The sequence below is a fragment of the Acanthisitta chloris genome, unplaced genomic scaffold (assembly GCF_000695815.1).
Source record: "Acanthisitta chloris isolate BGI_N310 unplaced genomic scaffold, ASM69581v1 scaffold9212, whole genome shotgun sequence".
Classification (NCBI taxonomy): domain Eukaryota; kingdom Metazoa; phylum Chordata; class Aves; order Passeriformes; family Acanthisittidae; genus Acanthisitta; species Acanthisitta chloris.
This window is the reverse complement of record NW_008662665.1, coordinates 28666-43620: the sequence shown is the minus strand read 5'-3', so window position 1 is coordinate 43620 and position 14955 is coordinate 28666. Positions and strand designations below refer to the sequence as shown.

Sequence of the window (14955 nt, the reverse complement as noted above, 5' to 3'; positions counted from 1 at the left end):
GCTGGCACAGTGTAAATTAAAGCATTAAATTTATTTCTAAATCCTCTGAGCCCTCGGTTGCTAGAGATGGTAGTCGATAGTAGTAAAAAAAATTGCCTCCTTGAAATGTGCTTGGTGGACAGCAGCTTGATGATTGGCAGCACAAATAGAAGACAAACGAGAAAGCCTTCAATCTGCAGCTGATGCACAGGAAGAACATGGGGAGCTGAGTTTACAATAGAGAAAACATTACCAAGCTAATGGCACAGGCAATCGTTTGACCACCATGCATCTCTGATAGCAGCAGGGCATCCATTTTCAGTTAAGTGTTAGAGTACCTTTTTGCTTTCTCTGACCACTGCAGGGGTAAAACAACCTAGTGTGTGAAACCCACTGCCTGGTAATAAATTACTATATTGGATACTTTTTGTTTTCTTTCAGCAACGACTTTGCTGTGTATTCTTGCTATCATTACCAATTAAAGTGGAGATGGCGTTAGCAAGCTGTATCTAACTGTATATCAGTCCCTACGCTCCAATTGCTTTGGCAAGTATCACAGGGTCAAGAGGCTCCTTTGACCTTTATCAGCTAAGTCTCTCTGACCACTCACTATTTGAAGCAATCTCAGCTGAACAGATGGACACTTTTGCAGACTCCATAAAGCTTAGAATATAAAGATAAATGAAATTGTGTTTGGGGCTTCAAACTCGTTTATGAGCATAAAATATTGTTAGCAAGTTCCACAAAAATCTCAGATTTCAAACAGCATGTCTTAAACCTACACCATGAACACACCACCCTCTTTATCTTACTAGGAAATTGTATTTTTTTTGTTGCAGTTTCTACAGATAAAACTAAAAACTTGATGCAACTTACATGTCCAGTTAGTATTAAGTCACTTCCAAATTTAGAAAGTCTAATTTATTTACTTTAATCATTAAAAGGCAAGCAAGAAGAAAAATTAATATAGCCTTTTCCCATGACAGCACAGCATACAGCACACGATCAAACTGAACATTCAGTGGAAGAATACTAAAACAGTTGGCAAGCACAGGCCATTCAGAGAAGGCTTGGACCTTCATTCCAGACTTCCTTATGTTACATTTCCTTAAAGCACTTGCTTTTTAAATTACTGCACCAAAATTGTAGTCATACAATACATAAGAGAAACTTCAAATTCTCTAGGTGATGCTTGAAGAACTGTTAATATTTAGAGATAAATATGATCTTTCAATCATATTTATGTATTTGTAACTGACAATCTATTGTTCAACAACAACAGTGAATGGTGTCCTGTTTGAGGTAAATCACATCAGGAAACCTGTCTACTTCAGTACACAACCTTTTTGCAAAATACACAACCACATGATCTTCCTGCTCTGCTGAAAGGATGAACAATCCAGGATACATGCAAAGATGCATTTAGTTAAAAATAGTTACAAACAGCAGGTATATAATTGAAATAGCTCTTAAACAGACTGTACACCATGTCTAAAAGAACCTGCAGAGGAAGAAAGGATGCAAATTATCAGCTACACTTTCCACATAAAAACCACATGTGCTTTCTAACCCAATATAGTTCCTATCAGCAGTCGACGTATCACACTCCTGTGCCTAACCTGCCTACCACCTGAAGCTTCAAATTTAGGGAGCATGTGAAGAGTTTCTCTCACTAAAATTGTCCATGGCCTCCCAAAGTGCACAAGCAGGTCAGGCATATTCTCTCCAAAGCAATGCTGACCTTGTGCATAGGATGAGTATCATAGAAAGTAATGGTGTCACTATACCAAGGTCGTTCATATTCCTTACCTTCAGACACTTCACTTAGTCACAAGACTGAGGATCCCTTTGACAGGGGCATTCAGACCTTACTTTCTTATTCATTTACCCTTTTTAACCCTCAATACTCACATATAAAGGACTAAGAGTAAAAAGCCTGAAGTCAATACTAGTGCCCCAGTTTGCTTTCACGTGCAATTCATGCTTGACCTGAGGCTTCATCATTTGGACAATGCAGTCCCAAACAAATGTGCCAATTCATGATGAATTTTCTCATATGAACTAGCTTGAAAAAACTGCTTTGAACTTGCCTTTTATTATAATATTCGTTACAATAACTCTGGTCATATTAGTGTGGATACCCAGATCCTCCTAAGAATCCACCTGCCACACAGAAAAGGCTAAAACATATTATGAGTGTTTATCTCTCAACTTAATTGCAACATAAGCATAACATCAACCTCTTTCTTTCCAACACTAATCTTCCTCTTACCCCTCCCTTTTTTTTTAATCCCAAAGGAGAGCATTACTGTCTTTGCAGCACTTAGAACAGTAACTGTGGCATCACTCCTGACAAGTCTGAGGCACAATGTAAGTAACTACGCCAAGGAGTTTTCAAGCTCAAGCTGTGTGATGAATAGACTGAGCAACTGAGTAAACCCTCTATTATTTCTGGAAGACCACAGTCAGGCACACTGTTGTCCAGATGAATCTATTGGGCCCAAAAATTATAATTGTTCAGAAGAACTGCTAACATATCTATTGCTCAATGTAGAGGCCCTGTATGAAAATTAAATGTTTCACACATTTTGTTTTTTAGTTAATGCTGTCTCTTCATCAGAAATACTGAACGTTTTCATTAATTAAAGTGTACATATAAAAGCGATCCTGGAGACAAATCACAAAAATATATCAAAGAATAACAAGCAAGTAAAGCTTATATACAGAATACTCTTCACATAAGTTTTCAACACTAGGAAACAAGTCTACATTTTGGTTTTTTTCGGGAAAATGTTTGAAGAAATATATATGTGATATACAGACTACTTTATACCGACAACTTTTGCTTTGCTCTGGAATTCATATCACTTCCTGCCTGGGCATGCTATGAGAAAGGCACTTCTAAACACAGCATTTTTGACAAAGTATTACAATTTTTGCAAAAGCAAATTGGAGATCCACTAATCTCAAACTAAGATCCATTTCTGACATGGACAGCCTCTGCACCATGAAAAGTTTAGATGGAATGAAAGAATAAGGTGGTTTGAAAAGTCTTATTTATCATTTAGTAGTCAAATACTCTGCCTACATCTAACATATTAACTTATTTTGAATGTAGAAGCAAATTTCCTAACCATATCTTTAGAAATATTTAGAGCTTAGTGATGGGTGGTAGCCAAAACATGTTTATCCTTACTCAGCACTTAAGCAAAGCCATAAGATGGAACATCTCCAAAGTTTTCTTGATCATCAACTGAACAAACAATGCTACAGCAATCCACAAAACACAGACTACTGACTCAGGATCTAGGAATTATTACACTGAACAATTTACTGGATGAATGAACATCCAAATATCTGTGAGAATAATGCTGAATGCAGAGATACTGCCAACATGACCTTAGGAGGAGGGTAAAAGCATGAGAATATTGCTTTCTCCTAAGAAGGATTGATGTATATAAAAATTAACTTACCAATCCATGGCTGACTGCTGACTCTAACTGAAATAACATATTTGCCCCAGGCTGTTCTGATAGTGCATTTCCCATGTTGGATTATAAGAGTCCCACCCAGAAATTTATCTACATAAAAGTTCCAGATCAAACTATAAGCAAGTGACTTTCCGTAATAGGATAAAAAAATTTGTGAGATTAAATTCTTAAATATTAAAGTCCTTTCTATCCTAGAAAGTGCCATTCTTGAAAACTCAGGAATGGGCAAGCTGGACTTTTTTCAGATCCTGTAGCACTCTGGGATGTGTCAGGACAGCAGCTAAATTTCTGTATGCATAGATTCTTTCCTTGTGAGCTGTTCAATCTTACTGCATAGTCTTCTAAGAGGACAATATTTGCAAACAAACATTTTCAGATGTCTGCTGGGATGATTTGTTCTTTCCCATAACTATTGCAAGAACAAATCTGACCACTACAACAAATATAGGTTTAAGTACTAACCTACAAAAAAATATGTCAAGAGAATGGACATGTAACCACTGTTGTTGCTTGATTTGTCTGAAACTGAACTATAGTTTAGCCCAGTGTTTTATTTTGTCTATTTAACTGAGACAAGAGATTTAATTACTTAGCAGCAGGAACCCAGCAGATAGCAAGTCTTTCTATTGCAGAGGAAAGTTTGTCTGCTGCAAGTCTTATTTCTAAAATTGCATTTAAGATGCTGATGTGCTTCTGAAAAAGTCACTGCATTTATTTGATTTGGTTTTTGTTTGGTATTGTTTGGGGGTTTTGATTGGTTTTGTTTGATTTTTTGTTTTGGTTTGGGGTTTTTGTTTGTTTTGTTTTGGATTTTTTTTTGTTTTGGTTTGGGGTTTTTTGTTTGTTTAGTTTTTTACTAAGTGTGTGAGCCTAGGAAATTCTCACACTGAATTCACTCTTAATCCCTGTTAATACTTTTCTTCACTAGAGTAATACTAATTAAACTACAAGAGGCAAGGAACTTCATGTTTAGAATAGAAAACTATCATAGGTATAATGATTCCACCAACCACCTGTCATGAATGGTGAAGAATTTTCAAGAACACCATTGGACAACATAAAAATATTAAGGGCATAACAAAGATGATGTAATTTATTTTAGAATTAGATAGAGTACTTAAAAGGGAAATCAATTAGGCTAATCCGCAGAAGACATCACCACACCTTATGGACTAGAAAGTACTGAAGATAAAATCTAAGATAGCAAAACTCAAGCTGTGCCAAACTCCACACCCAGACCTAAAAGAAACAGTCCTAAGTGAAGAATAAGGTAACATGAACAGCACTTCCATAAGATAGAAACTGTATGTATGTTTCCAAGTATAAAGATATGCCCCTAAGAACACAAAATGCAAATTCTGCTGCTTTCCAAGGGACATGGAAAGGAATTGCATCATGGCAGTGGAGGTATGGGAGAACCCAAAGAAGAAGGAGGCAGCAACAGCTAGGTTAGCTTCAATCCTTCAGCATGAAATACTTCACAAGGACTATTGATATAGACTTTAGGTTATTTCTAGGAGGACACCACAGCACCTTCTTGAGCTTTATCACACAGTCCAATTAGGCAGTTGTCTAGCAGGGTAAACAAAAACTTTAAGTCAGTCACCTTCAGTACAATAACAGAAAGGTTTGTAGAAGTATGTAGAAAGAGTCAGAAGCACTGATATAAATAGTTAAGGCTTATTAGCAGATTTCTGTCAGCCTGTGTTAATTGCTATCCACGTCTGCGAGATTAAAATGTGCTACAATATCACAATGACAACTCTTTGCTTTCATTTTTCTTTGATGCAATCAATGGAGAAAACAAATCAACAAACATTTGACTTGGTGGACCAATTCAAAACCTACAGTAACTTTCATCAAAGATGGCATGTGGTCAAAGCTATCAGTATCTCTCAGGATCATGATGCCTTTTAACTGGTACAAATTTCATCTCATAATTCTGAAGTTATTACTTCACTGTAACTATGTTGCTACCTTGATCCCTTGATAAAATACTTAATTGTGAAATTTCACAGGAAATGTAGTATGGAAATGATTTGCAACTGAATTAGAGAGGAAAATAAAAAAATAAATCTAGATAGACACGAAAACTTTTGTTTCTTCCTCATTTTCCTTATTACATTCATTTAATACACTTCTAAATATAGTTACTGACACCAGACCCAGAAAAAAAAAAGAAAAAAAGAAAGGCCCTTGCAGCAACAACATAAGGTTACCAACTTTAAGTAGAAATACTCTACTACTTTGTTTTGCTTTGTTCTTAACAATCCACTTCATACAAATGATCAAGATCTATAATTCCCCATAATAATAGTCCAAATATTATAAAAGGAAAGAAATTAAAGGAATCCATGTATACGACACCAATGTTTATGGTACCACTCCTGATTTTCTGTTTTATAAGTATTTGGTATTTGGTATCTTATTTCCATTTTTCTATCAATTTTTCCATCAGTAAAATTTAACTAGTAGTGATTTTCCAGGCTTCCAATAACAATTTTATTTTCCAATTGCTTCCTTTGCTATACTAAAACAAATAACTGCTATTGTCCTGCAGTCTTCATTAGTCTTTTACTTATTCCGGGCAGCAACAATGTAGATATTTCTTTTATTATTTCTAGTTCCTGGACATTCTTGCCTTTACATATTTTTGTTTACAGGAGAATATGTATGAATTGTAAGTCCTTTAGGACTATTAATACTGGGTATTTTAACAAATTGCCGAGTTAATTTTTCAAGCAATACATATACCTAACATTGCTGCAAAAGTTCACATGTAAATAAATACATTACTCACACCTATCCTTGCCTTATTTTTCTTACATACACAGTACAAATTTGCCTTTTCTGGCCTAGATCTTCAATAGCATAAGTCAAGAGGTCAAGGTTTAGCAACTATTGCACCAATTTGAGAAGCTGCTCTTCCTCCACCATTTTTGCCCAGATGATTCTAATTACACTATTGAAATCACTAGAAATATTAATGCATGTTAAACACATAAATATATCCAAATTAGTGAAGCTGAAAAGCTAGGAAACTTTCAAACATGAAAGATTTCTAGAACATCAGAAAAACAATTCCCAGACATATCCAGCATTTTATGTGCATCAATGAAATCTTCGTATGGTGCATTGAAGCATTTCAATTTTTTTAAAATCAGTTTTTCACACAGCTCCAATTTTCAAACATAGCTATGACTTAAAGGTATAATGAGAACTAGTTCCATATAAACACCATGAGCACAGTCTAGCGTGGAGCCTATCGTAATTAAGAGCAGTGATTCAATACCTATTGCTACTGGCCAGGTATCATAGCAACCTTGTGTCACTGAATACTGCTGGAAAACTGTTCAGCACTAGCAAGACTATGCTTCAGGAAAATCTACAATGGCACTACAGATTGTCAACATCTGTGGGGGTTGTTACAGGGCAAACAACAAAGAAATCTGCTTTTAAAAACCCCTTATGCTTAGAAAATTGACAGGGATACTACAGTGGCACTACAAAAAGGGAAACAAACCCAACCAAACACAAAGAGGAAGGAAAGACCATTTTTTTTGTCATTAGTTACATAACTTATGCACCTACATCCTAATATCCATCCTTATAAACTGAGAGTTGAAATAATGCTGCATTATCACATTGTTTATGTACATCCACAAAGTACTGTCTTCTTTTTAACCAAACACAAGCATCATTCATCACCAACATTAAACGAAAAATAAAACAGCCTCACTTTCAATACAATATTTAAACTTTCACAAATGAACTCTAGATAGTCTTGTATAAATCTGCAAAAAAAAAAAAAAGTAAAGAAAAAACAGGTTACTATGAACAAGAACCCAGTATTGATTTTTCTGCGGTGCAGTAAAGCATCTCCATTCTATTTGGCTGCTGTCAAAGCCACTCTTTAACAGCTGGAGTCAAATTGCACTATTTACAGCAAGAGCCCTTGTCAAGTGGACCATAAGTATTCTAACAATACACTATTCAAATGGCACTTTGCCACACAAATTGCTGACTTGATGAATACCCTATGTCAATGACTAAGGCCAATATAAAAGTTTCATTTTTATGAGAGATTTTACATTCACATATTAAGTAAAGCTTTCTTGAAGAACTATTAAGCTATATATTTTGGGTCTTTTGACATTCAAAATAATTAAAATCTGTTTAAATATATCAAGGGGATTTGACAACATTAATATGGATCTTGTGTTAACTGCATTTGTCACAGTCATCTGTTATTGGTACTCCCACTGGCACGTGCAGCACAATAAAAGAATTAAAATGGTCAAAACACCATGAAATCAAAACATTCTACTTTTGTATCTGTGATTTACATGATGACAAACGTTTTGAAAGAAAGCCTTTGAAGCTGGACTGCTATGTGAGGATATTTATCTTCTTTCTTCGAAGCATGGAGTAAAGAGACCATTACTTGGCAAATATTCTTTTGTCTAATATATAATATGAATGCAAACCAATGCCATAATAAATAGTAAGATGAAATGCTGAATCTTACTCGCCCTCTTCATGTGGATCATCTCATTGTACAAAATAAGGATCACTCAAGTGCAACAGCAAAAGGATAGACTAGCGACCCCCTCATTTTTTTGTTACATAAATCTTCTGAAATTAAATTCTTAAAAATATGCTAAAATTGATGACCTTGCATTTTTTGATAGAAATGTTATTAATAATTTAGTATGTTGTTAAATTTCTACTACACAATTTGCCAAGGAAGGAAATTGATAATGAAAAAGTCATTCTATATTAAAACCTTTTGATAATCTGAAAGTTTTGTGATAGTTTCATCTGTGTAGCCACTTTATGCTTAATAGTATGGTATGGAATGTTGAAGTCTGATACCTGCAGTCCTTTCAGCAATTTGAGGGGTTCTAAATTTCCAGAGTATGTTTCAATATGCTAAATTACAAGGACACAGACATCAATACAACACTTTTTGAAAAAAATGAAACAAGTTTCGTGCACTAAAACCAAAAAAAAACCAGCAGACTTCGTAACAAGCCTTCATTTCAGCAATAACAAAACAGTGCTAAAAAACTGTAGAGATCCACACTCCTTTTGTGTAGCCTGCATTGGGCTTCTGGAATAGCATTAAGGGGACCTCCATTGTTATATTTTTCCTAGGTTCATCAATGCTATATACATTTAGCCTCCAGCATCTCCCACACCAATCTACAGAACCTTCTCTAATGCAGATGGAAGTGGGAAGAAGCTCTGGATGTAATGGATGACACATTTTTGATGAATGAAAAGTGGTTTCCCAAGTATAGAACTACATTTATTAGGAAATTAGACTAAAATAACGGGTCTATAAGGGCAAAAATAGAATGTGAAATTAAGAAAAAATACTCTGAGAGACAGTCAAAGAGACATCAGTAATAGTCTCAATAAAAAGTTTTCATTGGGACAATGAACAATGTTTAAGCAAGAAAATGGAATATTGTATTGAGACAGCAAAGCAGCCAAGATGTAAATCTGATTAAAAAACGCCAAACAAACACTATAAATTATCATTACAATTCCACTGTTGCCTATTCTGATGTTACTTCCAATTTAAGATCATGACAATTCCCAAAGCATGTTAAACTCCACACTTGATAATTTATGGAACACTATTTTCCCCACATTCCATAAGCACTATGTTCTCTTCCCAGCCACTTTGTTAAATCCATGCAATTTTCAGTTTCATAGACATGCCTAAAATGACACTCCAAACACTACCAAAACTTTTTCTTTTGTTCCTATTTAGAAAACCAAGAAGAAACTATTCCTTTTAATAAACTAACAGGGAGATCAGGTTCTGTGTCAATGGCCAACTAGTGCACCATCTGCCCCACAACATGCTCAGCAGGATTACGCTCTAATAAGACTTTTCAGAAAATGGGATCAAAAAGAACTTTAGAAATCAGACCAAGGTTAGTAAAAGGTCAAAGAAAAATATTAAGAGTTAAACTGCAATTATTATAAACTCAAAGTTATATGTAAATTTGTAGATACAATGAAGAAAAGACCAGAAAATAAAATGCAAGAATGAGGATGTGGATTAAGCTGTACCTTATCAGATAATTTTGAGTTATCCAGTATTTCAGTTACTATAATTAACAAAGACAGAAAAAGGCCAGAGACAACTCAGAAGGCTGTTTCCACATGTGAGTTGAGGGAAAGCATTTTTCATCTTCAATACTTGTGGGAAGATAGTTTATATCTATATTGAGGGATGAGGAATAGCTGACACTACTTCCCTCTCTTCATGGTATTCATTCCAAAATCCATTAATTAATTAAAAAGTGGTAAGCAAGAACAACATGAAGGCACTATTTTTATGATACACTCCTATCATGAGCTCAGTGACTATATTAAATACTGATACATAAATAAGGTTTCTAAAACAGTTTGCACCATTATTTTCCATCCTGGAAGAGGCAATACTGAACTCATTGAATTCAAGCTTCTATTAAATTTGAGACAACTAGCAAATACAGGCTTTAAAAATACCTACAAATAACTGATCAAAATATAGATACATCTAGGCCACAAGAAAACAGACTATTGCATTTTCAGCCTTACTTCTCCTCATATGGTGCCACTGTACTCATTTTCTCAGCTTTAACAGCACATTAACACTAGTTTCAGTATGGTATTTCCTTCTATTATGTTTTCAAAACAAAAAGAGAAAGCACATCTTTTTCCATCAGTCACAATTATTTGGTGTAATGGCTTTTTTTAAAAAAAATGGTTTTAGATAAAGCTAAGTACAGTGCCTGGCCACATCTCTCCTGAGAACAGCAGCCCAGGATCTCACAAGGAACACCGCCATCCTCTTTTTAACCAATAAGGTGCCAGATTTAATCCCACTAGTATAAACATAAGGCACTTGCAGTCAATTCTGTGATAATGTTCACAAAAAACACACCCCAATAAAAACTACTATCGAGTGACAACAGGAATCTGTGGTCCCATAGAAAAGCAATAATGGAAAGGCCAGTAATATTGTATCATAATGTGCTTATTCTCAAGACATACACATTTGAACTGGTGGGTGCAATTGTTCTGAGGGTACTACTAACAGGTGCAGTCATAAGCTAGAGCCATCAGGAAATAGGATCTAAATACAGGTAATAAGTCTCTGAGAAAATCCTTTAGAGATGATCTATTGGTGAATTTGCACAAGGCACTCCCCCATTTCCTGTTTATGAAATGGGCTTGAAGGCATAAAAACTGAGTAAGTCAGAATAAGCCTTTATAAACTTAAAACCAAGCCACCATGCCACTTATACACAGCAGTGAAAGGGTAAAGAATTTTATCACAACTCATTGTTTTTGAGAAATGCTCTAGGCTTCATTCTTACCTTATCTGAAGATTTTTCTGTATGAGTAGGAGTGTAAGGGCCCACACCATGTTTATACAAGCTAGAGTGCTTGTATCCAGAATTCTTGTTTCTTTTTGGCTCCTCAGATACAGGAAGCTGAGCATCTGCCACTAAATATTCTGAATCTTCAATGGCACTAAGAATTGCTCTTGCTGTTTCGCCTGTTTCATGTCGTTCCAGTGTGCCTAGAGAAACACAACAGAAGCTGCAACTTTTTCAAGGAAGTACACTACTTCATATTTCTGTGCAAGTATTAACATAGTACACTTCATGTGAGCAAATAAATCATGAAACATTTACAGATGAGGCAACAAATTCCTCATTTTTTGGAGCTTAAAAAGGCAATTTTACACATGGGGCTATTCTACAGCACTGCTATTAAAAAAAAGAAAAGCTTAATTTCTAAATAAATCACTTCAGCAAATAACTGTTTGAGACCACAAGCAGCTTGAGACATTTTGTACAATGTGTGAAGCAAGATGCTTTGAAAGGAGCAAAGGATATTCACAGGAATATCTCAGGCTCTAACACAGTTCAAAACAGTCATTTGTTTTCATCTCAAAGCCCTCCCAGAGCACCTACATCATTAACAGTGTAAACAACAACACATTTATGTAATATTTTAGTGCTGTCCTCTAGTGTTCTAGATTATAAATAGCAAGAGAAAGTTCAAGTTTTTTCATGTCATTCCTAAAAATTGTCAGAGGTAAAGGTGGTTTATAAACACCTGAATATATATGTAGCTTAGTCACCAGGGACATGAATATAATGTTTCAGAGACAATTTCATCACTTGTTTCACTCTCGGGAATCCAATTCCTCTGTTGTACCCAGTTATATTATTTTAGTCAAAAAATTTATTTAGTAATAATTTTAACAATAGTACTTAACTTACAGCTAACATTAAAGATATCTAAACAGAGCTTAAATGTATTTGAAATAAGCTACTATTATATGCTCCACATTTCCTATAGGAATTAAAAGAAATTGCTGAAATAGCATGTTTCCTATAAATATCAGGGATAAAATACATCTGAAGGATTTTTCAAGTATTAAATATCAGCTATAACGTGAAATGTTTTTTCCCTTAAGTTTGAATTCTTTCTAGCCTCAAGTAATACAACATGAATTTTCCCTCTCACTGCAACAAGAAAAAATGTGTAACACTGAAGTTCTATCAGTAACACCTGCTAAAAATATTGGACTGGGATTGAGGGATCTCATAAGTGTTTGTGTGTATATGTGTGTATAAAATCTCTTTATCTGAAATTATTTCTCTGAAACTCATCCATTTCTCTTCACTATGGTATCACCTCTGTTACTCATATGTCAGAGTCTTTGAATTCTGAGCAGACGTAAGAACTGATTCTTTGTCCCCCACCAAAATCAGTTGAATACCACAGATTACTGGAATAGTGTACTGCAAAAAAATAAGGATCATCCCCCAGTTGTTTTTAATATGCTATTTTCTTAGTCCCTTCCCAGAGTTTGCAGTCAGTGTCAGCGATCATTACAGAACTGGGTATTTCCTGGAAGGAAAGTAAGTTGCCCAAAGGTCTTCATTGTTGGACTGTCTACAAATACTTGAAAAAAACTATACTGGCTACAAAGCTTCCAACTTCCCTAAAAAACATACTTGCTTGCCTGTAGTACCTAATTATGATCTCTGTGTGTGTGCATCTGTATGTACAGATTTGTGTACAGCTGGCCCTGAAATAAAAGGGCACAAAGTGCACAGGAAAATGAGTGTGATGAAGGGGGTAGGTGGGTGATCCTGAGAGAGTTGCAAAGCATTTTTGTTGCACTTATGAAGAGCCCAAAATACTCTTTCACAGAGCAAGTTGGTGGCAGAGACAAAATAAAGGAAGAGATCTGTGTTCTGTGATTGCTGAAAACATCTTTCAGAGAAACAAAAGGGGGGAGGGGGAATAAAAGGATTTAGAAACCAGTGTATATGACAAAGACTTTGTGGCCAATGCAAACAGTCAAAAGAATACCGAGACAGGGTGGTTATTATTCAGAAAGTTATTAGGTAGGAATACATTGCCTTTGATAGTAAAGGAAAATAAAAAAGAAGAGTAAGAAGAGACACAGCCTGTACATTAGGGTACAGTAACAAAAAAACCAAACAAACCAGAAATAAAGACAACTCTCAAACCTGAAGTATTTTAAACATAAATGAGCCCAGAATATTTCAATTGGAGAGGATAACAATAGATGAACAGGAAAAGACAAGGGTGTCTACAAAGCAGCAACACCACTGCTATGACCCTCTACTATACATACAAAATACAGGAAAAGAAAGTCTTTATCTCTCTAAAGCTGTGACCATGGCAACCAAGTCTCAGGAACAGACAAGAGTGGAGTATTTCACTCTCCTGGGCAGCTTTGGACCACAAGATGTGACTGGCTAGAGACTGCTACAACATCTTATTCTTCCTCTGGACCAAGTACTACAAATTGTGTCTCTTGGTGTTAGGGCTGTCCACACAGTTCTCTGACTTCTGCTCTTACTGAATGATGCATTTTTACTGGGGAGGTCATGCATATTATCCTGCCTCAAGACGAGGTATTCACTGACATCACGTGACCTGTCATATCATCAGGCTCCAGTGCTTTCTGTATGCTGTCACATCTAAAGTATTGAAAATCCTCAATATTACAGTGCTGCTGTGACCTAGTAACTCAGCTGAATCTTACAGCATAACAGTGATCTGTGAATGAGAAATTATTTCAGAATTTATTTTACTTAAAAAAAAAACACGTGGTCAAGAACATATTTTTTCTTTACTAGTAGCCAAAATAGAAAACTCATCTTTCAGAACAAGTATCAGCTGTAACAGTTGTTTTATTTTCTGTTAAGATCTTCCTCCAAAACAGTGGCCAAGCACTTTGCTTGAAAAAAAATTCACCTAATTGCTAGTGCTACCACTCTAACATGAAATGGTCCAGAACAGATGGAACAAACATTGCATTAACTAAGAATATATATTCTGACCAATATCAAGACAAAAGTAAATGCCATCTAGCAAACAGAAGTGAGACAGAACACAAAACCCAGTGTGTTAAAATCTAATAATATTTAAAAGTTTATTTTATATATAGAAATAGATTAATGATGGAGATGCCCTGTGACTACAGCACTCTGTACAGGAGCATATAGAGTGCCTTAGCAAATCCTCCTTACTGATTTTTGTATTTGAAAGATTTCTGTCAAGTTCAATTTTGTGTTATTGACACTCTTCAGAACACAGACTTTCAGAACAGCATTAGCAAACTACTGTCAGAATGTCCTTCAGCTGAAGAAAGCAATGAAGAACAACACAAAGAACAAAACTGAAATATAATACATAATGTATATCTACATATGTAGATAAAAGAGCAATTCCCAAATGCAGCCAGCCCTTATCTCAAGATTTCTGATGCAGGCCCAACAGCCTGAAATAAAGGACCCCTGTTCTCTCCCTGACTCCAACTAAACCACTCTAAACAGCAAAGGACAATAATCTTCTAACAGGAATTGTTAAGACACAGGAAATGTGCTAAACTGGGCTAAACAGAAGAAGCTGCCAGCTCTGAACTTGGAATATATGTGAACAGTTTCTGTCTATTCTTTTATTACAATCTAAAACAAGGAATGAGAATGACAATCTGTCTCTTAGGTGTCTGGACTGAAACCCTCCCTGGTATGAATTCTGACTGCACTGACTGTAGCAATGAGTTTTAATTTCCACTTTAAAAATTTTTTACAAAATCTCAATTCATTATTAATAATCAACTAAGAATGAAGATCAACTATCAACAGGATGGAGCACATCCTTTTAAACAGACATTCACACATGTACATTTATGTGCCTTAGTTATACTAGGTGAAGCAGATATGGAATTTATATGTATATGTGTACATATGAATATGAAGATACCTGACTCTTGTCTGTCTAACAGAGCATCCTTTGCTTTTAGTCCTGGGCAAAAGATGACATTGCTTTTTTTTTTTTTCCACCCTGAGAGACTTTTCCAAGCTCCACTACCTTTTATTATTCTACATCAATAAGTATTTACTGAACGATGACTCAAATTTAG

The 14955-nt window shown here is 35.3% G+C and overlaps 1 protein-coding gene across 1 annotated transcript in view; it reads right to left on the bottom strand.

Moving 5' to 3' along the window:
* Window positions 1-14955, bottom strand: part of WDR72 (WD repeat domain 72) — a 92810-nt gene that overhangs the window by 55839 nt on the left and 22016 nt on the right. Inside the window, exon 13 of the mRNA XM_009070686.1 lies at window positions 10853-11058. Coding sequence (XP_009068934.1) covers window positions 10853-11058 — 206 coding nt within the window. The remainder of the gene's footprint in view (window positions 1-10852; window positions 11059-14955) is intronic.